This window comes from Colletes latitarsis, chromosome 7 (assembly GCF_051014445.1).
Source record: "Colletes latitarsis isolate SP2378_abdomen chromosome 7, iyColLati1, whole genome shotgun sequence".
In the NCBI taxonomy this organism is placed as follows: Eukaryota; Metazoa; Arthropoda; class Insecta; order Hymenoptera; family Colletidae; genus Colletes; species Colletes latitarsis.
This window is the reverse complement of record NC_135140.1, coordinates 11227247-11251691: the sequence shown is the minus strand read 5'-3', so window position 1 is coordinate 11251691 and position 24445 is coordinate 11227247. Positions and strand designations below refer to the sequence as shown.

The following is a 24445-nucleotide window of genomic DNA, read 5'->3' as shown; positions in this document are numbered from 1 at the left end:
CTGAATTTTTCGGCAAAAATTTTAAAGAGCCCCCCCTGAAATCTTTCCCGGGCACTTTGACATTTCTCTGGAAGAACCCATCCGGCAGCCCGGCTTTCATCTCTCCTGCCAGCCGTCAACCGCCAGTGTCTCCGTGTTAGCTGTGGGACTTTGAAATTTTTCCGCCAAGTGTTTGTTGTCCTCCTGCCAGCCGTGGGACTTTGAAATTTTTCTGGAAGATCGTCGCTGGCCCCTTCTCCTCTCTCCTGGTAGTCGCCATCCGCCATTGTTGTCGTCTCCTGCCAGCCGTGGAACTTAGAAAATTTTCGGGAAGGAACATCCCGAAAATTTTGCAGCGACCCCCCCCCCCCCCCCCCCCCACTGGGTGGGAGACCGCCAGCCAGACCTGGCCGGACTCCCACCCCCCTCCCCTCCAGGGGAGGACCAGCTCCTGCCGGCTCCGCTGCTGCTGGGAGATGTTGCTGCTAGGAAGGCATGTCATGAAATGGCCCATTTAGAGTTGGGTTAACGAGTGTATATATAGAAACGAAGGCCCGAGCGAGCGCTTGTGAGAAAGCCCAGGCGGCGGCAGATTCGAAATTTTTCCGCGGAACTTTGAAAATTTTTGCCTCTGGCAGCTAGTACACGGAGCTGACGTTTACCTATCGACCGTAGCTATGGCGCTGACGGTTTCAGGTCCATTTTAGACTAGCAAATTTTTATCTCTGGCAGCTACTACGGGAGCTGACGTTTACTGAATGAATGAATAAGTATCTCTAATCGACCATAGGTCAGGCCTGAGGTTTTTGGACAATTTCAGACATTGTTATCAGGAGGGGATGGTAGGAAAAGAGGTGGCAGGTATCTTATAACTAAGGGAATGATTTCGAGAGGAAAGGAAAAGTAAAAATGATGAGGACACATGGAATTCTTTGAAATTATATAATTTATTGCCACAGATTTACATTATACAAAACTTTCATACATATAAACATATTATATTATATTATATTATATCACAAGTTGTCAGCAACGATCAGCTGTGGTCAGCGATGATTAACTGACGTCGGGAGATGTTGGCAGAGGCCAGCTGGCAAACAGTAGCAAATAGTAATCCTTACACGTTGTCAGAAGTATCAGGAGTGGTCAGCAGCGGTTAGCAGAGGCCAGCGGAGGGTGGCAGAAGTCAGTAGTAATCGTTGTAGGTTGACAGAAATATAAGCGGTGGTCAGCAGGGGAGAGCAGAAGTCGGGGAGGCTCGCAGTAGCCAGTAGTAATCGTCATACGTTGTCAGAAGTACCAGGGGTGATCAGCAGCGGTCAGCAGAGGCCAGCGGAGGCCTGTGATAAAAATTCAGAAGTACATGTAGTCATACCTTGTACCTCGTACTTTTTACATTATAATTCAGCCAAAAAGCGTAAAACAGTTTTATAACATTACCTGCTAACACAAGTTAACCACCAGTAGAGCCATGTGGAGACCAGCAGTGGTCAGCAGAGGCGGGCAGAGGCTGGCAGAAGACAGTAGTAATCGTTGTACGTTATCAGAAGTATCAGGAGTGGTCAACAGCGGTCAGCAGAGACGGGCAGAGGCTGGCAGAAGTCTGTAGTAATCGTAATACGTTGTCAGAAATATATGTGGTGGTCAGTTGAGGCTAGCAGAGGCTGGGAGAGGCTGGGAGAGGCTGGCAGTAGCAAGTAGTGATCCATATACATTGTCTGAAGTATCAGGAGTGGTCAGCAGCGGTCAGCAAAGGCCAGCGGAGATCTGTAGGAAAATTCAAAAGTACATATAGTCGTATCTTGTTCCTCGTGAAAGAGGGTGTATCTTGGTAAAAGAGTTCTATGACATTACCTGTTAATTCAAGTCAGCCATCAGTAGAGGCATGTAGAGACCAGCAGTGGTCAGCTGAGACCAACGGAGACTGGCATACATCAGTAGTAATCGTTGTAGATTGACAGAAATATAAGGGGTGGTCAGCAGAGGCCAGCAGAAGTTGGGAGAGGCTGGCAGTAGCAAGTAGTGATCCATATACATTGTCAGAAATATCAGGAGTGGTCAGCAGCGGCCAGAAAGGGCCAGCGGAGATCTGTAGGAAAATTCAAAAGTACATGTAGTCGTATCTTGTTCCTCGTGAAAGAGGGTGTATCTTGGTAAAAGAGTTGTATGACATTACCTGTTAATTCAAGTCAGCCATCAGTAGAGGCATGTAGAGACCAGCAGTGGTCAGCTGAGACCAACGGAGACTGGCATAAATCAGTAGTAATTGTTGTAGGTTGACAGAAATATAAGGGGTGGTCAGCAGAGGCCAGCAGAAGCTGGGAGAGGCTGGCAGTAGCAAGTAGTGATCCATATACATTGTCTGAAGTATCAGGAGTGGTCGACAGCGGTCAGCAAAGGCCAGCGGAGATCTGTAGGAAAATTCAAAAGTACATATAGTCGTATCTTGTTCCTCGTGAAAGAGGGTGTATCTTGGTAAAAGAGTTGTATGACATTACCTGTTAATTCAAGTCAGCCATCAGTAGAGGCATGTAGAGACCAGCAGTGGTCAGCAGAGACGGGCAGAGGCAGGCAGAAGTCTGTAGTAATCGTAATACGTTGTCAGAAATATATGTGGTGGTCAGTTGAGGCCAGCAGAAGCTGGGAGAGGCTGGCAGTAGCAAGTAGTGATCCATATACATTGTCTGAAGTATCAGGAGTGGTCAGCAGCGGCCAGCAAGGGCCAGCGGAGATCTGTAGGAAAATTCAAAAGTACATGTAGTCGTATCTTGTACCTCGTGAAAGAGGGTGTATCTTGGTAAAAGAGTTGTATGACATTACCTGTTAATTCAAGTCAGCCATCAGTAGAGGGATGTAGAGACCAGCAGTGGTCAGCTGAGACCAACGGAGACTGGCATAAATCAGTAGTAATCGTTGTAGGTTGCCAGAAATATAAGGGGTGGTCAGTTGAGGCCAGCAGAAGCTGGGAGAGGCTGGCAGTAGCAAGTAGTGATCCATATACATAGTCTGAAGTATCAGGAGTGGTCAGCAGCGGTCAGCAAAGGCCAGCGGAGATCTGTAGGAAAATTCAAAAGTACATATAGTCGTATCTTGTACCTCGTGAAAGAGGGTGTATCTTGGTAAAAGAGTTGTATGACATTACCTGTTAATTCAAGTCAGCTATCAGTAGAGGCATGTAGAGACCAGCAGTGGTCAGCTGAGACCAACGGAGACTGGCATAAATCAGTAGTAATCGTTGTAGGTTGCCAGGAATATAAGGGGTGGTCAGCAGAGTCCAGCAGAAGTTGGGAGAGGCTGCCAGTAGCAAGTAGTGATCCATATACATTGTCTGAAGTATCAGGAGTGGTCAGCAGCGGTCAGCAAGGGCCAGTGGAGATCTGTAGGAAAATTCAAAAGTACATGTAGTCGTATCTTGTATAATAATCGAGAAAGAGGGCATGTGTCAGTTTGCCTTTGTCGACTTTCCGAAACTCTACGAGCTCACGTACGCGTGATCTGGTATGTGTGAGTAGGGCACCGGGTGCTGAATCTGGCATCTCTGTTTCGAGACTCCATTAAAATGGGTCGAAAAAATACATTGGGTGAAAGATCTACACGTATACCTTGTCTGTGACAATACTCTAGAATCTTTGATGAATCAATGAGAATCAAAATTAACCTAGCGAAGAAGCTCTATATTCATGATGACCTATGCAAGGCGGATCGCAGCCAATTTGCTAATATTATTTAGTTTTTAATTAATAATTGCATTACCCAGCTAAGAGTGATACGATTATTAATTAAACGTTAAATAATATTACCCAGGTCTCACCACGAGGAGGTTGCTGCGAGTGGAGACCCGAAGGATCGATGGAACTTTAATTCCATCTATCTCCCTTTTACATTCTTACAAGCTAGATTACTAAACTAAAGAGTTAGAAGGAAGCAGTGTTCCCTCGATCTTCTAATTTAGTTGTACCAAGTAATTATTTCGTTTAAAAAGGGATGGAGGTAAATCGAGGATCGAACCTACTGCCCTTCCTAACTCTCTATAGGAAAACGGATTTAGTAACTCTTAAACCCCCAAACATTAAAAGGGATAAAAAAGAGAAATTTCCCCCTTTAAGCAGTATAATTTCTTCTAGTATCTTAAAGAACAGTTTGAAATTCGCAGCTATTAGCTCGGTGTTACCTACGATAAAGAAGTTCATCTGTTGGTATCAGTTTGTCTTTGTCCCTGTCATATTTTACCCCTGCTGGTCTCTATTGCTGACAACTTCTGACATGATATAATATAATATAATATATTTATATGTATTAAAACTTTGTATAATGTAAATCTATGGAAATAAATGATATAATTTCAAAGAATTCTATGTGTTCTCTAAATTTTTATCTTTCTTTTCCTCTTCCCATTATTCCCTTAGCTATAAAATACATGCTACCTCTTGGCAAAGCCGCCAGCATATTGGAAATGTTCCGGGCACTTTGGAAATCCGGATGGTAAAACGCTCAAGTTTGTCGTGGTATAGTTCGTTATCATCAACGCTAGATGGCGCTTATTTCTCGACCTCAAACCCTCTGGTGCTAAAACGCCCAAGTTTGTCGTGGAATAGTTCGCATGGTCCACGCTAGATGGATTTCTCGACAAGCTTGGGCGTTTTAGCACCAGAGGGTTTGAGGTCGAGAAATAGGCGCCATCTAGCGTTGATGATAACGAACTATTCCACGACAAACTTGGGCGTTTTAGCACCAGAGGGTTTGAGGCCGAAAAATAAGCGCCATCTATCGTTGAAAATGACGAACTATACCACACAACTTGGGCGACTCTTACGTACGCGTGATCTGGCATAGTGTGAGAGAACACTTTCGCTGCACTTACGACACCTCTGATTATGCATTGGTATGCATTCATCCCTCGCATTGCATGAGAAGGATTGTTCTTTTTATACAAGTTTTTTCAAGATTTGAAGATGTATAACGAACAGGATACTTTCTGCAAGAAAAGGAAACGAACGTACGAGTATTATGAAAATGAAGTATAGTGAGTAATTATTCAATCAGTTTCTTCGATAGAAAGAGAATTTCTTTTCTACGAGTATAGTTGATAGATACATTCAATATAATCGCTATTAAAATTTGTCGAATATTAAAAACGTATTAAAAGAAAGTTTTCGAATAATATTTTATTATCATAGTTGATTGGAAGAATAGTGTAGTCTTTTATTTCAGAAATTAATAAACATTTTAATAATGAAAATTTATAGGTTAATGGTAACAAAGAAGTTTAAACAATAATTTTGATCGTCCCTTATTATAAATCAGATGTCGTTCTTAAATAACCTTTTTTAGTTTGAAAATATGAAAAATGTAGTAAATATAGTCTGTTTTGATGTGTGAATATGAAACACAAAGAATTTTTTTTCATGTTTATTTCCTTGGAAATGTTCATTCTGATCATGTTTTTCTTTTTGTAATTAAATAAGCTAGTTACAGTAAAATAAACATTATAATACTGTTTCAAATCAATTAACTTGAATTGCATTAATTTTTCTTAGATAAAGACATGTATAAATATTAGTAAACAAATTATGCAGCCTAAATTTCAATTTAATCTTAAATTTTACAGATGATATTTAGTCAATATTATATTTAAATATAATTATATCTTTCACTACTGTTTTTTGCTTTATAAATGTTTATTGGTGGAAATATACAGGGTGTTTAGCCACCCTTGGGAAAAATTTTAATGGGGGATTCTAGAGGCCCAAATAAGACGAAAATCAAGAATACTAATTTGTTGATGGAGGCTTTGTTAAAAAGTTATTAACAATTAAATTTAAAAATTCCAAATCGTTCTCGAAAAATTATTTTCGGTTACGGGGGTCATTTACAATCATTTTTGATCATTAGACATACCCCCGAAATCCTACCCATTTTTGAGAAAAAAATTCGGGAAGGTGTGAAATTTTTCGATGGGAAAAAAAATTTTTCAAATCATTCTAAAAAAATTATTTTCGGTTGTGCGGGTCAATTACAATCATTTGTGGTCATTACACATACCCTCGAAATTCTACGCACTTCCGAGAAAAAAATTCATTACCGAAAGTATAATTTCTGGCCAGAAATGTTACCCCAAAATTTCGTGTAAATCTTTAAAATGTCATAACTCCTGAACGGATTGGACGATTTTAATGTTTGAAAAAGCAAACTACGCGCATTTTAGTGTAGAATATGTACAAATCGTAAAAATATTGGAAAAGTTGATCCTTGACTCCGCAAAATGAGAAAAACCCCATAAAAATGGTCTAATTTTCAAACTGCCATAACTCCTGCAATAGTGAATATATTTCAATGAAACTTTTTTCTGGAGTAGAGCTCATGGGTACCTATAAAAAAGTATTAGACAACTTTTCTGTAGGGCGTCAAACAAAATTACTGAAAATGAAAAATGTATTTTTAAGAAAAATCGACAGGGGGTAGATACAGAAATTTTTCGGCGAAAAAAAAAATTTCAAATCATTCTGAAAAAAACATTGTTAGCTGTGGGGGTCAATTACAATCATTTTTGGTGAATACACATACCTCCGAAATCCTACCCATTTTTGAGAAAAAAATTCGACAAGGTGTGAAATTTTTCGAAGAAATTAAAATATTACAAATCATTCTGAAAAAAATATTGTTACCTGTGGGGGTCAATTAGAATCAATTTTGATGAATAGACATACCCCCGAAATCTTGCGCATTTTCGAGAAAAAAATTCAGTACGGGCGGAACTTTAAACGTTAATAACTTTTTATAACGAAGCCTCCATCAACAAATTGGTATTCTTGATTTTCGTCTCATTTTGGCCTGTAGAATCCCCCATTAAAATTTTTCCCAGGGGTGGTCGAACACACTCTATAAACAAAATTTTAATATTTAATTTACTGATTTGACAGAATTATTTGAAAATATAGTTTATTTGATTGACTTTGAATTGATTCAAAGAGTTGTATTTCTCGAATAGAGGTATAACAATTTATAGATTGGATGTATTACAATTTACTGGATAGGAGTATGAAATTAAACTTTGTAAGATCGTGTTTACTTTAAAACAATAATAAAACGGATTTATTATATAACAAGATTGCTGTTTCATTAATACGTTATTTTGATATTTAATTAATGTACTACTTAACAATTCACTGGCTGACAGATTATTTAAAACCGATAGGGAATCGTTCTAAAATAATTCTATGCCATGCAGTCACGAGATTTACTAAAAATCTCACTTACGACACGCACTCAGTTCCGCGGCTCGTTTGATTTCACGCACACATATAAAACGTGAGGAGACCTTAATGCTACATGAGTGTAATTGCACTGTATTTACATATTTACATGATGAAAAATCATGCACCCAAATTACACAATTGGTGAAAGACCAGGGACAAAGTATATTTACACGTAATCCTTTCAGCTATAATTAGCTGATGCTACAATTTCAATCGGCTAAGTTGACCTCAATATTCGTGAACACTGACGTCAAGCTACGTCCTTTGATTTATCCGTTTGTGACTTCTTTCGAGGTAAAAGAATCACCAAAAAGGCTGACACTGAAAAATAAATATTGATTTTAGGAAGAAATAAAGAATTAAACATTATATTAATATAAAGTCCCAGTGACGTTGCAGGAACTATCATTTTTTAAAATGAATCACATTGCCTCTTGAATGGTGACTGAAGTACTACTTCGTGTGAGGGGAAAGTCCCTAACTTTTACACCAATTATGATTCGTCTCCTTCAGAGAGAGGTCTCGATTGGTACTAGAACTAGTAACTTTTTTCTTATGGCGTGAGAGTAGTATTTTAGTCGCCGTACAGATGACGCGCGTGGTTTATTCTCAAAGATGGCAGCCTTGTGATTATTGAGAGAACTTTACCAATCCATTTGCATTAGTGGGTGGCACATTGACTTACAAGCTATACACATATTACTATATATATAATTAAATAATTTTAGAAAACTTTACCTAGAGAAGCACATCCAATCATAACGAAGGGACCCAGACAGGACAATTTGAACAGAACTGGGAACAATGTATTGCCTAAAACCGCCCCAAATCTACCAACCATCATAGTTAAGCTAACTGCCATAGTCCTGTAGACAAATATAAAGTAATTGATCAGTCACGCGTTCGTAATAAAAAATAATACGCTTTCTTGCAAAATTCTTGTACCTGAAACACGTTGGAAAATTATCGACAATAATGTTTACGACACAAGCACCGCCTATACTCGACATAGCGACGAAAACTGAACATAAACCGAGAATACTGTTCGAGCTTGCCGCCCAATAAAGAGATCCGCAGCAAGCAGCTGCTACCATGAAACAGGTCCCTGAAAGTAGAAATTAAAAACGCGTTGAAATTGTACGGACTCTGTGTTTAATTGAAGATTTTTATTTAGTAATAGTATAACTCAGATAATTTTTTAATTTAGCGATCTTACCTATGAGTTTCTTTTTCCCTACCACAGTAATTAACGTGCCAGCCAACGTATACCCGATAACTCCTGTAGTAGCTATCACGATGGAATTAATAAACACTCTTGCATTCAATTCCGCCTAAAATTAAACATATATAAGTGCTATGATAAGCGTAGGATTTTTATTGATTAGAATAGAGTCTTGACAGAGTTGAGTTTGAACAGCTGCTTATATAGGGTGTTCGGCCACCCCTGGGAAAAATTTTAATGGGGGATTCTAGAGACCAAAATAAGACGAAAATCAAGAATACCAATTTGTTGATGGAGGCTTTGTTAAAAAGTTATTAACGTTTAAAGTTCCGCCCGTACTGAATTTTTTTCTCGAAAATGCGCAAGATTTTGGGGGTATGTCTATTCACCAAAAATGATTCTAATTGACCTCCACAGGTAACAATATTTTTTTCAAAATGATTTGTAATATTTTAATTTCTTCGAAAAATTTCACACCTTGTCGAATTTTTTTCTCAAAAATGGGTAGGATTTCGGAGGTATGTGTATTCACCAAAAATGATTGTCATTGACCCCCACAGCTAACAATATTTTTTTCAGAATGATTTGAAATTTTTTTTTTCGCCGAAAAATTTCTGTATCTACCCCCTGTCGATTTTTCTTAAAAATACGTTTTTCATTTTTAGTAATTTTGTTTGACGCCCTACAGAAAAGTTGTCTAATACTTTTTTATAGGTACCCATGAGCTCTACTCCAGAAAAAAGTTTCATTGAAATATATTCACTATTGCAGGAGTTATGGCAGTTTGAAAATTAGACCATTTTTATGGGGTTTCTCTCATTTTGCGGAGTCAAGAACCAACTTTTCTAATATTTTTACGATTTGTACATATTCTACACTAAAATGCGCGTAGTTTGCTTTTTTAAACATTAAAATCGTCCAATCCGTTCAGGAGTTATGACATTTTAAAGATTTGCACGAAATTTTGGGGTAACATTTCTGGCCAGAAATTATACTTTCGGTAATGAATTTTTTTCTCGGAAGTGCGTAGGATTTCGAGGGTATGTGTAATGACCAAAAATGATTGTAATTGATCCCCACAACCGAAAATAATTTTTTTAGAATGATTTGCAAAATTCTTTTTTCACCGAAAAATTTCACATTCTCGAATTTTTTTCTCAAAAATGGGTAGGATTTCGGAGGTATGTCTATTCATCAAAAATGATTGTAATCAACCCCCACAACTAAAAATATTTTTTCCAGAATGATTTGAAACTTTTCAATTTTAAGTGTAACAGACAGTTATGATCAGACATTATATTTTCAGTAATGAATTTTTTTCTCAAAAGTGCGTAGGATTTCGAGGGTATATGCAATGACCAAAAATGATTGTAATTGATCCCTGCAACCGAAAATAATTTTTCCAGAACGATTTGAAAATTTTTTTTTCCGTCGAAAAATTTCACATTCTCGAATTTTTTTCTAGAAAATGGGTAGGATTTCGAAGGTATGTGTATCCACCAATAATGATTGTAATTGACCCCTACAGCTAACAATATTTTTTTCAGAATGATTTGATATATTCTAATTTCGTCGAAAAATTTCACACCTTCTCGAATTTTTTTCTCAAAAATGGGTAGGATTTCGGAGGTATGTGTATCCACCAATAATGATTGTAATTGACCCCCACAGCTAACAATATTTTTTTCAGAATGATTTGAAATATTTTAATTTCGTCGAAAAATTTCACACCTTCTCGAATTTTTTTCTAGAAAATGGGTAGGAATTCGAGGATATGTCTATTCACCAAAAATTATTACAATTGACCCTTGCAACCGAAAGTAATTTTTCTAGAACGATTTGAAATTCTTGAATTTAATTGTTAATAACTGTTTAACGAAGCCTCAATCAACAAATTGATATTCTTGATTTTCGTCTTATTTTGGCCTCTAGAATCCCCCATTAAAATTTTTCCCAGAGTTGACCGTACACCCTGTATGATATCTTTTACTCTGAACAATTTTAGAAGCTAGAACAAGTCGGAATCTTTTCAATTGCAAACAGACAAAAATGGATATTATTTTTTTTTTAAAGAAAATTAAGTATATTACGAATTGAGTTTGTATTACGAAAATTAGTAACTAACAAGTTATCTCAGACGACAGTCGTTAATGACTCATTGAAGAAAATAATTATCACTGTAAATGTTGTAATACCGGTATGCAATCGTGTGCAAGGTTTAAAGTTCCATTAACGGAACTTGTTGGGAAACTATTCGTTTGATCTTGGCCTAACATATAGCAGAATCGTGGCTGCGTACTCGAGTATTCGATTGTATGGTAGTTGTTCTTGAAATGTTCCATCATTGAGAACAATTGAGGCATCCACAGTCTGATTGAGTTCGATCTAAAATTCAAAAATCGATCGTTGTCATCTTCTGTACGCTATTAACAATGGAAATGATTCCACGAACGCCGCGACAGTGAGATTGAATTAAGAAAACTTCATTTATTCTGACCCTAGTGTTGCGCCAAGTTGAATCAAACTGATCGCGAAGAGTTTGTAGACATTGGGTGGCAAGAAAAGGGGTTTGACCTGTTGTAAGCACGATCGCACTTTGTCCTTGAAGTTCTCGTTCGTAGTTTTAACGGAATACTCATCCTGGAGATCCTTTATCTGTTAACGAAAATTCTTATTCAAGCTGGTCTCGAAAATTTATAACAATTACTCGGTTCTTAAATTAAAATTCATTCTAAAAATTCTGCAATAATACATTCACTTTCGATATAGTCGATTGTACATTTAACTAGGGAAACTCTGTCGTTAAAAATCGATTTTTAAAGAAGAAAAAATATTGCGAACATTGGTAATGCAAAATGGCGTAAGTCTCGAGCGTTCGTCATTTATGAACAAAAAAAAACAAACGCAGCAGAGTTAAAGAAACACAGTCAGGCCGGATGTAATTATAGATACGTGTAAAATTTTCCTTTTTATCTATAGATTAATAAGTATAATTTGTTCATGCATGGTAATAACTGCTTAGCATTTTTTACCGGATATGTATCTGGATCATTGCCAGTATTGACCGAGTATATTTTCTTGAAAACCTCCAAAGCCTCTTCTCTTCTGCCTTTCAACAGGAGAAAACGCGGACTTTCGGGGAACGCGAATATCGCTATACAAGCAAGAAACTCTGGTAACGAGCAAATTGCCAGAAACACTCTCCAAGAGCTGATTTCTACCGTTCTGCTCAAGATATTTACATTCCATTTCTGTGGTATGATCAGCCACGCGATGCCTGCAATAATTATTTTTACGTTTCTGTACAATTTGTGCTAAAAGAAACTATTTATATAGCCGAATCAATTAAACAACGAGATAGAAGAATTAATAGATAATAAAAAAATTTATTCCACGGTTTATCGAGGATTCTATTATAGAATGAAATTTTAAAAACTAGCACATCAACGATTATTGAAGTACTCGTGAGGTCATTAGCAGGCGTAGTAGCTTTATTTTGTGGTTTCTATTAAATGTAAAAAGTATATCTGTTGCTATACTCTACTATAGAACTATGTAAAAAATGATGGAAAGCGTTTTATCTGCATCTATATTGGATGCACAAGTTGTATTGGAATCTATTATATTGTTATGTTACAGCTATTATCAAGGGACAGCCTTCTGCGCATCTACCTCGCGCACATCCAACTCCCGCTGGTGGCGCTAGTGTCTTGCGACCTCGTGGGAACTTCAACCATCGTTGGTCTACATACGAGTAACGTATCTTTATATTCATTAATTTAAGCTTGGTGTTTGGCAGACGCCACCACAGCAATCGCATTATAATATTTTGTAGAAATGAATTTTTCAATTTTACCGCCAAATGAAAGTTTAGAAAAAGCGAGTATCAGAATATAACGAGGAAATTAATATCAGAATATTTAGAACGCGATACTTACAAGGCAAGGAAATATTTCCAAGCGAAAAAAATACACCTAGCCACATGTAGGTCCGAGATCGTTGTGTTTCGTTGTGTAATTCTGCCAAATACGACATCAAGGCAGCGTACGGGCCAGATATACTAAAAATATCGAAGAATTCGATTAAATTATCGTCGCGAAATCATGTTTACGCTCGGACCATAAATATACGCGAACATTCATGCATGATTTTTCTAATTACTTTTACATATTCCGAAGAAAGATAATGTGTGAAGATATAATTCTTATTTTAACGAAGTTTTAATCGAAGAAACGTCGATCTTTTATTTATTTTACATTTTAAAGTGATAATTATATTTGGTTTGTTTTTCTTTCCTTTTTGTTTGTTAATGACTCGTATATGTAAAATTACTTCGCGTAAAATTTGCGTAATAATAATTATTTGAAACGTTCCACGATTTCATGGTATTGATCATCTTTGTATAAACTTACATCACGCCGTCGAGAAATTTGAACAAAATTAAAATCCAAGAGGTATGCGAGAAACATGTCGCCAGACTCAAGATCCCGGTGAACATGTAACCATAAAACATGATCTTCCTACGACCATACGTATCGGTCATGAATACCCAGAAAAACGAAGAGCTGATCATACCTGAAAGCAATCGAATCTTCAGTAACAGTTGCAGCCTCAAAGATTGCTGTTTATCTGTGACATATAGTAACGATACAATTATAACTGTATATAAAATTAACGATTAATCGCATAGGAAAGGAGAGTTTACGTTTTCAGAGAATTCAACCTGATCGAAGTATTTTGTTTGAAACGATAGGTAAAATGAAGAACGAATTCGAAACGTGGATAGTCAGTGGTAGCATTACTATTAAGAATATGTTTCAACTTCAGGTTTAGGTTTTCTTTAGTATTTAAAATTAGAATTTAGAAAGAAGCATGCAATGGAACCTCGATTATTGCATGAAAGCCTCGTTCATTGCACGATGTTGACAAATGGTGGTCGCTAAACAAATATACAGGGTGTTCAGACACACCTGGGAACAATTTTAATGTGAGATTCTAGAGGCTAAAATAAGACGAAAATCAAAGATACTAATTTATTGATATCGTTAAAAAGTTATAGAAACATTTCCGTCCATATAGTATATTTTCGTTTAGGAATTTTTTTCTCGAAAGTGCGTAGGATTTCGAGGGTGTGTGTATTGACCAAAAATGATTGTAATTGACCCCTGCAACTAAAAATAATTTTTCCGAAACGATTTGAAATTTTTTAATTTCGTCGAAAAATTTCTCCACCTATTGGAACTTTTTCTCGAAAATGCGTAGGATTTCGGGGGTATATCTAATCACCAAAAGTGGTTGTAATTGACCCTTCTAGCTAAAAATAATTTTTTTAGAACGATTTAAAATTTTTTAATTTCGCCGAAAAATTTAGGCACCTACGCCCTGTCGATTTTTCTTGGAAATCGGTTTTTGATTTTTAGTAATTTTGTTTGACGCCCTACGGAAAAGTTGTCTAACACTTTTTTGTAGGTACCCATGAGCTCTACTTCAGAAAAAAGTTTCATTGAAATATATTCACAATTGTGGAAATTATGGCTGTTTGAAAATTGGACCATTTTTATGAGGTTTTTCTCATTTTATGGGGTCAAGGAACAACTTTTCGAGTATTTTTATAATTGCTACGTATTCTACATTAAAATACGCGTCGTTTGCTTTTTTAAACATTAAAATTGTCCAATCCGTTCAGAAGTTATGACGTTTTAAAGATTCGCATGAAAATTCGGGCAGACATTTCTGGCCTCAAATTATATTTTCGGTAAGGAATTTTTTTCTCGAAAATGCGTAGGAATTCGGGAATATATCTAATCACCAAAAGTGGTTGTAATTGACCCTTCTAGCTAAAAATAATTTTTTTAGAACGATTTAAAATTTTTTAATTTCGCCGAAAAATTTAGGCACCCCCTTGTCGATTTTTCTTAAAAATTAGTTTTTCATTTTTAATAAATTTGTTTGACGTCTTACGAAAATTTTGTTTAGTACTTTTTTGTAGGCACCAATGAGCTCTACTTCCATACTAAATTTCATTGAGATACGTTCACTATTGTAGAAGTTATGGACGTTTGAAGATTGGGTCACTTTTATTGGGTTTTTCTCATTTTACGGGGTTAAGGTACAGCTTTTCGAATATTTTTGCAATTTCTACATATTCTTCACTGAAATACGCGTTATTTGGCTTTTTAAACATTAAAATCGTCCAATCCGTTCAGAAGTTATGATATTTTAAACATTTGAATGAAATTTCGAGGAGGCATTTCTGGTCAGAAATTATATTTTAGGTAAACAATTTTTTTCTCGAAAGTGCGTAGGATTTCGAGGGTATATCTATTCACCAAAAATGATTATAATTGATCTCAGCAACTAAAAATAATTTTTCTGGAACGATTTGAGATTTTTTAATTTCTCCACCTACTGGAATTTTTTTCTCGAAAATGCCTAGGATTTCGAGGGTATATATAATCACCAAAAATATTTGTCAATGACCCGCACAACCGAAAATAATTTTTTCAGAACGATTTAAAACACATGAAATTTCAGGGGAATCATTCAGTCATGGTCAGACATTATATTTTCGGTAAGGAATTTTTTTCTCGAAAATGGTTAGCATTTCGGGGGTACATCTATTCACCAAAAATGATTGTAATTAACCCTTGCAACTAAAAATAATTTTTTCAGAATTATTAAAAATTTTTTAATTTAATTTTTTAATAACTTTTTAACGAAGCCTCAATCAACAAATTGATATTCTTGATTTTCGTCTTATTTTGGCCACTAGTGTCTCCCATTAAAATTTTTCCCAGGGGTGACCGAACTCCCTGTATAGTATTAAATGGAACACGTATCCGATAAATTATCAAATTTAATTATGTCGAAAATGAAGCATCGTATACAAAAAGTTTTATTCTATATTCTCGATTCATTTTTTTCACGTAGAATCATTTCTTAATATTTAAATACACGTGAACAGGACTGTGACAAGGCAGATGCAGAAGGGGCCCTGGGCGTTATATTATAACAATTTAAAAATTATTTCAACAGTATACTATCCGCATAATTTGTGTAGAAACTCTTTGTACATTCTCCAAAATGCTTTTATTTGTTCCTCCTAAAATTTTCTTACAACGAAAATGCAAAATATCTGTATACACTACTTCTTAAAAGTATTTGATCATGCGTGGCGTCTTTGAACTTGCATATACTTACTGCTATGAAAACAGTAAAACTATATACATTATTGATTTCTAAAAAAGTGGTAATCAAGTATGCATCTATGTTAAGTTAGCTTCCTCTACCAACACAAACAAAATATTGTGCTATTTTGGTGCCAATGAAGTATGCAAATAATCGTAATCATTAACCATAATTTGGAACCCCGTCATTCCTCCCATTTGATCGGAGGTTACGCAATTAATTAGTAAAAAAAATAGCACAATATTTTACAGTAAATAAGAATTCTTTCTGGCAAGGAATTATTAAAAAAATAGCACAATATTTTACAGTAAGTAAGAGCAATTAATTAGTAAAAAAATAGTACAATATTTTACACTAAATAAGAATTCTTTCTGGCGAGGAATTATTAAAAAAATAGCACAATATTTTACAGTAAGTAAGAGCAATTAATTACTAAAAAAAATAGCACAATATTTTACAGTAAATAAGAATTCTTTCTGGTGAGGAATTATTAAAAAAATAGCACAATATTTTACAGTAAGTAAGAATTCTTCTTGGTGGTGGAAGGCTAACTTAAAATAGGTAAAACTCCAATTCTTTTATCACTGATCAAGTTAAGGTAGTGTATGTGTATTTACTATGAGGAAATGAATAAAGGGTATGTCGATATTGTCCCAGGGGCCGAGATACCTAGGCACGGCCCTGCACGCGAAATAGAAACCTCTAGTTCAAATCAAACTCGAAGCGTACCGAGTGCACTTTGACCCCTCTTGACAGGCATAAGCTCATCCGGGGATTACGGTCGCGATTACGTAACTGCCAATAACTGAATACCACCTGCGAATGTCATCGAGTTGAGTAGACCCTTGCGGATCATAGTGAGGCCCAGGTCGCATTCCGCGGACGGCAGCACGTACGATATCGCTGACGACGAGAAGATGCTGGAGAAACTGGCAGGCAGCACAGCTAGCAGCAACAAGTAGTTGAATTTTCCATAACCTAGTGGCAAATTAATGGGCATGATATGACACTAATCGTCAAATTAATCTCGTGGAATGACGCTTGTCACCTGGGACTTACGAGGGGACTCAATAAGGAATACACACGGTGTTCGACCACCCCTGGGAGATTCTAGAGACCAAAATAAGACGAAAATCAAGAATACCAATTTACTGATCGAGGCTTCGTTAAAAAGTTATTAACGTTCAAAGTCACGCCTGTAGAACGACTATCTGCGAACAGCTGCGTGCATAGTGGTTCTCACTCAGCGTGAGAAAATCTGCTTACTGACGCATCAACAGCCATACAGTTTTCTGAGTGAGAGTCACTGTTCGCAGATAGCCGTTCTACAGGAGTAACTTTGAACGTTAATAACTTTTCAACGAAGCCTCGATCAACAAATTACTATTCTTGATTTTCGTCTTATTTTGGCCTCTAGAATCTCCTATTAAAATTTTTCCCATGGTCGGTGGCCGAACACCCTGTATAAATGAAGTTTCGTACAGTGATGAAACTTGGATTGTTAAAAATGCTGATGTATGGATTTTGTTTAAAAATTCGAGCCTTTCTAAAATTATAGATTTTAATATTTAAGGAACGAAAATGTTTTATAGTAAATTTTGTCGACTATGCCACACTGTTATTGTTTTGGAGTCTTAATAATAAGGCAGATGATTACTTTTGAAACTTGGGCACTAACGTGTCTTTTAAATTAGTAACTGAAGTTCTATTATTGTATAAAAGTTGTCTAAATATTGAAAGCTCTTTGCCTTGGGTATTTCTTTTTTTTAAGTTGAACGATAAATTAATAATTGCATAATAGGACAGTTCAATGTTTTGTTTCTGACATTCATGCTTACCGGATGTTACTATCGCCCTTTCGAAATCTGCTGGGCCAGGCTCCTCGGGCTGTACGTCCTTACCTATAATTAAAATTACGTGAAATTATATTTTTATCGAAGCATTATTCGAATAATTATTGAAAGCATCAATATTACATTTCGAAATTCGTAATTATTTTGCTTGTTTATATTTTTTTTAAATTGCAGTTTGTATAGACGTTCAAATTTGATGAGATATAAATATTATCAATGTATAGTTGTTATAAACTACATAAAAAAATAAATTATTATAGTGGAATTAAATGAAATATGGTTATCGTGTATTGCATTACGGAGATAGCAAAGTTATTTGTATAAAGATTATTTGATATCTATATAATTAAATTGTCTAGCAATAAAAATAAAGAAATGTTTAAATAACGTACACCGGATCTGTGAGTAGCTGAACATTGTAAGTATATCGATGAATTTTTGGAACACCATTGTTCACGCACTATGTTTAACACAATTAATTGATATTATTAAACGTTTATTTGCATTATAATAACACGTAAATGATTCAAACCTATAAAATTATAATGACAACCGAATTCTGAATTTGAATTCAAACATCTATTTTGCAAATTGAACTTAATTAAATTTAATACAGAATTACTATTTAATATTTAATTATACTCTTACGAATTATTCGACATTTATTTAATAGCGTTTAGTAGCTACTTAATTATTTAATTTGTATTAATCGTTGAATATTTGACTTTGAACGACCGTGTACGACCCTCGAATGACTTTTCGAAATCAAAACGTTTCATTTGTCACGTTGTTTCAGTTGTTAATATTTTCTTATTCAAGAGATTAAAATATTTTAATAGATCGATAAATTTGAGACAAAGTAATAATTATTAACTAGAGAATTAAAAATTGTAGCAAAAATTTTACTATAGTTTATACAAAATAACGATGAAAAGTTAAAGGTATTAAAATAGTAATCAAATTATATTAAAATCTATAACAATATTGCTAATGATTATTATTATCTGATCTTACGTAAGATTATGTTATTTCACAGTAGAAATGGTTAAAAGAACCATTTATAGAGAAAATCTGGTAAATTTTACACTTAAACAACAAGTATTCGGTTCGATTTTAGTTAAATTTGTAAGGTTGCAGCACAATTTTAACAAATTAGATTTAAACGATGGTGAAACGATGGTGAACGAAACACGACTGAGGATCAACTTGAATACCAGAATTCTAGGCCTAGTTAGCTGTTTACATCGATACGTTATTGTTTTCGTATACCTGTACAAGCACAGCTCTCATACAATACCGAGTGTCTGAAAATTTCCTAACATAAATTTTGTGTAGTATATTCTTATTTTGATTTCAATAATTTTGGCCCTCTTTGGGAGCACAATTCTATACAATTAAAAATAAGTAATTGATTATCGTAGAAATTGTAAAAAAATTTATTGTATTCATAATAATTAAAGGACTAACAATAACCAACTGACATTCTGGATTTTCCACTCATTTTGTGCGTAATTTTGGCGAAACATTTTATTCTTTCTGGTGGACGTACATGATATCTGACTGACTCCATTTAGGATAATTCTTATCCGTCAAACAGAGAATAGCTAATAGAAATGGTCTTTAAACCCTGATTTACCAGTCATACATGTTTCGTCGCGAAAGTGTGATGTAAAGAGAAAGTGTGAATTAGTTTTGTGGTAGAACATACTGCAACAACTTTGCATTGATGCTAATCTCCTGCAGATGGATTCAATGCCTCGTTACGTTTCTACAAGCAGTATTCAACGTATGCACATACATTAAATAAATCGAGCAATTGATTTAGCAATTAAAAATCGATCTAGTCTCTAGCAGTGAACTGATTTAAATTTAAAAACAGATCGATCTATAATTGAATTATAAGTTCATTGCGAAGTTGAATCATATCTAGAATTTTTCTAATCGATTTTCCAGATCGTAATTCAATTTAAAGTGTTTAAATGGAAGCAAACAAATATAGTATCGTGTCATGCCATACTATATTCAATACTTTGTCAATAGTTAATCCCGTCTAGGCTAAATATTTCGTTAGAGCTGTCGTGTTACGTGATTAGTAACGCAATGCTTCTGCGCACCTACCTTGCGCAGTTATTTAGCGTTTCGATGCGCGAAACCGAGACGCACAGAAAGAAGTGGCTTGAATCGAGCTCAGTTTTATACTATTACACCTAACTTAGTATATTTGAAAGAAAATAATTTATTTGAGAAAGAAAATTATGAAACAACGATCGAAGCAACAAACATGCTATATTATATCAATTTAAAATGAGTAATAGCAACCCTGACAAATAAAAACCAAAGTCGAGTAGAATTAAAATGAATAATATAAACAACAAGTGTTTATCTGTTGCTCGACAGAGAAAATTAAAAAGTTGAATTATAGAATAAAATATTTCACAACGAGAAAATAAAAATTTATCTAAATCCAAGTGAATATTACCAGAATCGTATTACTACATTAATATCTTGTAATAATACAAAAATAATATCGTTACGAGATGAATCTCATTATCTTCTAAATTATTTATAGTTACGTCCTCTAATTATAATTCGAAAATATTCTTCACTCTTCAATATTTTCTATCTGATGATTGATTATCACAATTCTATTTGTGGAGGATATTATCTTGAAAAAGTCGTACTTTTTAAGCCAAATTATTGATATAAATAAAATGCTTATGGCTGTCGCATCAATGGCGTAACGAAGCGTGTACAGCGTGTGTGCAGCACGTGGAAGCTTGTATTGTGGGAGGGGGTGGAGGGATTTTGTCGCAAATAAAAACATGATATCCGTTCATTCTTCCTTATTTTTTGTTCCGTTAACTATACATACTTTCTTCGCAAATATAAATTTTTTATTACTTAAAGAACACAGGAAAGTTCCCTGACTGTTTTTATACAACAATTTTGGTATAATACGACAGATATTACTTGACAAGTTTTGACGATCATTTCTCGTCAACAATTAAAAATATCTCATCTTTAAGTGAGCCAAACTAACTCAATGTTAAATAGGAACATAAACGAAACACATCCAAAGAAAATAATGTATGATTTCTTTATCAATTTTACTTTTCCTTCGTATTCCATGACTTTATTTAAAACAGTTTAAACGATATCGTTTCTAATAATCGAATATTGTATAATAAGTGCCAACTAAGACAATGCCATTATTACGTAATTATATGACCATGTTATTCGTGAAGAAGTTATCGCAAGTAACATTTATAGCTTCTTCCAGGAAGTTCACATAATTCCAATACGATTCTTTTTCTTTCCTAAAAATTTATACACCGCAAAATTGTCTGTAGTTATAATATCTGTTAATGGTGAGTTTTCTTTTAATTAAAATGTAAATACGTATCATTACATCGACATAATTCAACGTAAATAACTGGCAAATAATATTTATGGGTTCTGTAACTTTAAATATGGAACAAACCAGTTGAATTGACGGATTCCGTGCTTCCAGTGCGAATAATTCATCTTCTTTTCTTTTTGTTGTTACTGTTATGCGCGTATTCAATCTAACAGATAATTAGTAAATCGTTTCGATACGATCAGCAACGAGGAACAATTTCGCAATGGAAGAACGGTGTGCTTGAACGTCGATGGAAATAAATATTAATGAACCCATCATTCTCTTATGATTGTTGGTCCCGCGCGTGTTTATCACGTTTGAATGATTATGTTTTTTCGATTAATCGGTGCGTTCTCTCTGAGTGTCGCAATCGCCGCCATTTAGGTTTTCACCCAACGTTTCCGGGAAATTTCCGTGTAAAAGCAAAGACGAACAAAATTTTTATCCGGGTAAGTATATTGAATAATAAATAAGAGATAAAGAAAATTGAAGATAGCCTTCACCAGCAAATAACATCAACATCAGCTTAAAAATACAATACAAAACTAGACTCTCGTGTGCACGAAATGGCCTTGAAAACTCCGAAAAGTGACTTTGGAAAATATATTCTCATTGAAATAGGTAGATGGATTTACATAAAAATAATTCTTGTATTTTTAAATTTCTTTTTAACTGATTTTCACTTTCAATGGAAGTTTCATTGTCAATGGAAACTTCTTAGATAATAAATAAATAATCATTATTTTTATTCAATGAATTATTAAATTATTAAATCGTTTTTCGATAGTTCGATAATATTTTACGTTCTGTTCAAACAAAATTAAAATAGCTTATCGTAGTATCTGCGAAGATAAATCTCACTATAAAAAATTACAATGTGTAATAAAGGTTACTATTAAATTATTTATGTTTTTAAATACGCTGGCTTGTCTTCGTTTAAATTAAAGCGTTTCCTGCTATTATTGTGTAATATGCGAACGAACAGAATTTTTTTTCGTAAAATGCATTGGTACGCGAAATTTTATTTCCAGACGCACTGTTTATAGCGTTGCAAAAGATTGCACGTGGTTGTTTACAAACGATACTCATCGCGTTCAATAAAACTTTACGTGACTTTCGAATGAATTCCGCGCGTACATACGTGATTTTCTGGTTCTTTAAATTCGATAAATGGAAGAAGATGTAACATCAGGGCATTCATATCAACTTATATTTTACAGCAGAAATATTTCCTAATTTCCAACGTTAAATTCTTCAATTAAAAAATAATTCTAAAATTCTAAAATTAATTCTAAAAACATCAATTTTTTAATTCAAATTAAAGCATAATGGGTTATATATTAAACGTTGAATTTAATTATCATAAGAAAGATTAATTCTTACTCCATTTTCCAAATTTTTAAAATTTTTTAATACAATATTAGTATTGCAAATCCATTCGTGATAGGTATTTAAAAAATTTTGTTAATCACATACCCTAAATTATAATATAATTCATCTGTAATAATCATTTCAAAGACTTCCACGATTTTTCTGTTCATCAATTTGCGATAGGTTCTAATAGCACATTTTTATTTTTATTCAGCCAACAAAACTGTTCAACAAAAAAAAAAAAAAAATATAAAATAGAAGCAAACAAATATATAAATAATGCAGATTCAAATTAATATTTTTTAAGACGACAGCCACGAAGGAAATACCCCCAATCGTTTGCATTAAATTCTCTACAAAATATCTCTAAAAATGATTTTAAAAATACAAAAAAAATTCCGTTGTTCGTCGACAATTCTGCCAGCACCACTTCACAAACAAAACTTGCCTCTGTATTTCACTGACGAATTCATTAAATATCCTCTTATTTATGCGTTTCTCTTCAATCGGTCGTCGGGTGGGTCTGACGGCGAAGAAACTCACAAAAGTAAACAAGTCGCAGAGAAGCGGTGAACGTCGATCGAGAAAAGGAAATTGAAAAGACCGCGGGTCGCGCACCGGTAAAACTGCAACGTGCACCGCGAGACGTGGACGAACTTAGGCAGTTTCAGTCGCGGACACCGCACATGCCTGCCGCGAAACTACAATTCGCGTGGAAATCGCGCGAATGCAAAAGCCACCTGTACCGTTTATGTAAATGTCGCCCCTTGGTGGGGCGAAACAGGTTGCTGAAGCAAATCGCGGCAGAGATAGGCAAAAACATCACCTCCACCCACGTCTGTGTGTTTGTGAAGTTGTAATTGTTCCCTTTTTTATTGTAGATTTTATCAAACAATCGTTTGTCAGATGCACCCCCTAAACTAGGGATTCCTCGAACTTATACTGGCCCAGATTCATTTTCGAAAACTTACTTTTGAATTAATATTAATTTTTTGGGGGGATCCCAGAGCAAAGATTCCTAATTTGGGGGCCCATTGTTGTTGCAGATTTGCGAGGGTTCGCGAATTTAAACAGAGAATTACTATTTTTTTTTTTTCTAAATAATAATTTTTCTCATTTTGTGCTTCGAAACGCCGACAGTTAGACTATGATAAATCTTCCAATGTCGTGAAGTCAGCATTACGTTTAGTACCGAGATATTATAATCTTTCTTGACTAAACTGTCGTAAATTGTGAAACGTTGGCGAAAATGCTACCAATCGTTTTGGAATGAAATATTAAAAAATTAGTTTTCGTTGTCAGGACGTTGACTATATTTGAGACAATAAATTGCTCTGGCAAGGTCGCTGAGAGGCTTCCTCCACCATAGAATTTAGGCAACCATTTTATCTAATCTGCGGTGTGCATGTGGCGAGGCTAGAAACACATAGAGAGTAAAAGTGCCGGTCTGGCATGATTTATAGCTGAGGAAATGATCTTGACAAGCCAACTTTCTCTGCTTCTGGTGTAATAAAAATTTGTTCAAGCATTGAATAAGACATCTCAGTTTTGTAGCAGTAGCAATCCAACGTATAACAAAGGGGAGCCATCTGGAAGAACATTTTAAACAATGTAGTTTACGATTATTCGTCGAATCGTTAATAGACAAATATAGATGTGACATCAAGACTTCGTGATAATAATGTAGGATCATCTGAAATCCTAACCTCAACTGTTAGGTTCGAGTATTAGAATGAGGTTGATAATAAGTCTCTGTGAAAAATTGACGTATAAACTCTGTTAAATGTTTATTTATATTTGTATTATTGGAGTAATTCCTAAACTGAAGAAATATTCCAACGAATTATGGATTCAACTACTATAACCAAACATGGCGTTTCGAAAGAAGAAAAAGTATGGTTTATTTTTGCTTCTATCAGTTACGGATGGAGATAATTTTGTAGGAAACGAAGTAACTGGATAGTTCGGATAATAATTGACCGAGCAACAATTTTCTTTTCATTTTCTGAAGAAATTTTTATATGTTTGCCGTTGTAAACCAAACATTATCCCAGGTCGCTACAGGCACTGATGGATCTAGGATTTATCGGCGTCTGAAACATACGAAATATTTTATAAAAAATGTCATCATTACGAACACATATTTGTCACTACTCTTCTCACGCTTTGGCCTCTT

The 24445-nt window shown here is 34.9% G+C and overlaps 1 protein-coding gene across 3 annotated transcripts; it reads right to left on the bottom strand.

Moving 5' to 3' along the window:
• Positions 1 to 7043: 7043 nt before the first annotated feature.
• Positions 7044 to 22978, bottom strand: LOC143343722 (synaptic vesicle glycoprotein 2B). Of its 3 annotated transcripts, none has more exons than XM_076768911.1 (12): positions 22718 to 22978; positions 17484 to 17546; positions 16462 to 16623; positions 12870 to 13032; positions 12396 to 12517; positions 11490 to 11734; positions 10955 to 11112; positions 10653 to 10842; positions 8452 to 8566; positions 8181 to 8340; positions 7974 to 8101; positions 7044 to 7556 (listed from the first exon to the last, which is right to left on the bottom strand). In XM_076768911.1, exons 1-12 carry the CDS (start codon positions 22740 to 22742, stop codon positions 7486 to 7488), a joined length of 1602 nt encoding a protein of 533 aa, XP_076625026.1. In that variant the 5' UTR covers positions 22743 to 22978; the 3' UTR covers positions 7044 to 7485. The 3 variants fall into 3 exon arrangements, with proteins under 3 accessions (XP_076625026.1, XP_076625025.1, XP_076625027.1); XM_076768910.1 differs by lacking the exon at positions 22718 to 22978 and adding an exon at positions 17891 to 17963; XM_076768912.1 differs by lacking the exons at positions 17484 to 17546; positions 22718 to 22978 and having other exon boundaries at positions 16375 to 16551.
• Positions 22979 to 24445: the final 1467 nt, after the last annotated feature.

Bases quoted from the DNA above. Each gene is read 5' to 3' on its own strand.
- LOC143343722 (XM_076768910.1), bottom strand. From the start codon at position 17,948: ATGGTGTTCCAAAAATTCATCGATATACTTACAATGTTCAGCTACTCA. The intron at 12,518-12,869 runs GTAAGTTTATAC...CGATATTTTTAG, and splicing joins AAATTTCTCGACGGCGTGAT to TATATCTGGCCCGTACGCTG. The intron at 8,341-8,451 runs GTAAGATCGCTA...TTCTACTTTCAG, and splicing joins AGGGAAAAAGAAACTCATAG to GGACCTGTTTCATGGTAGCA.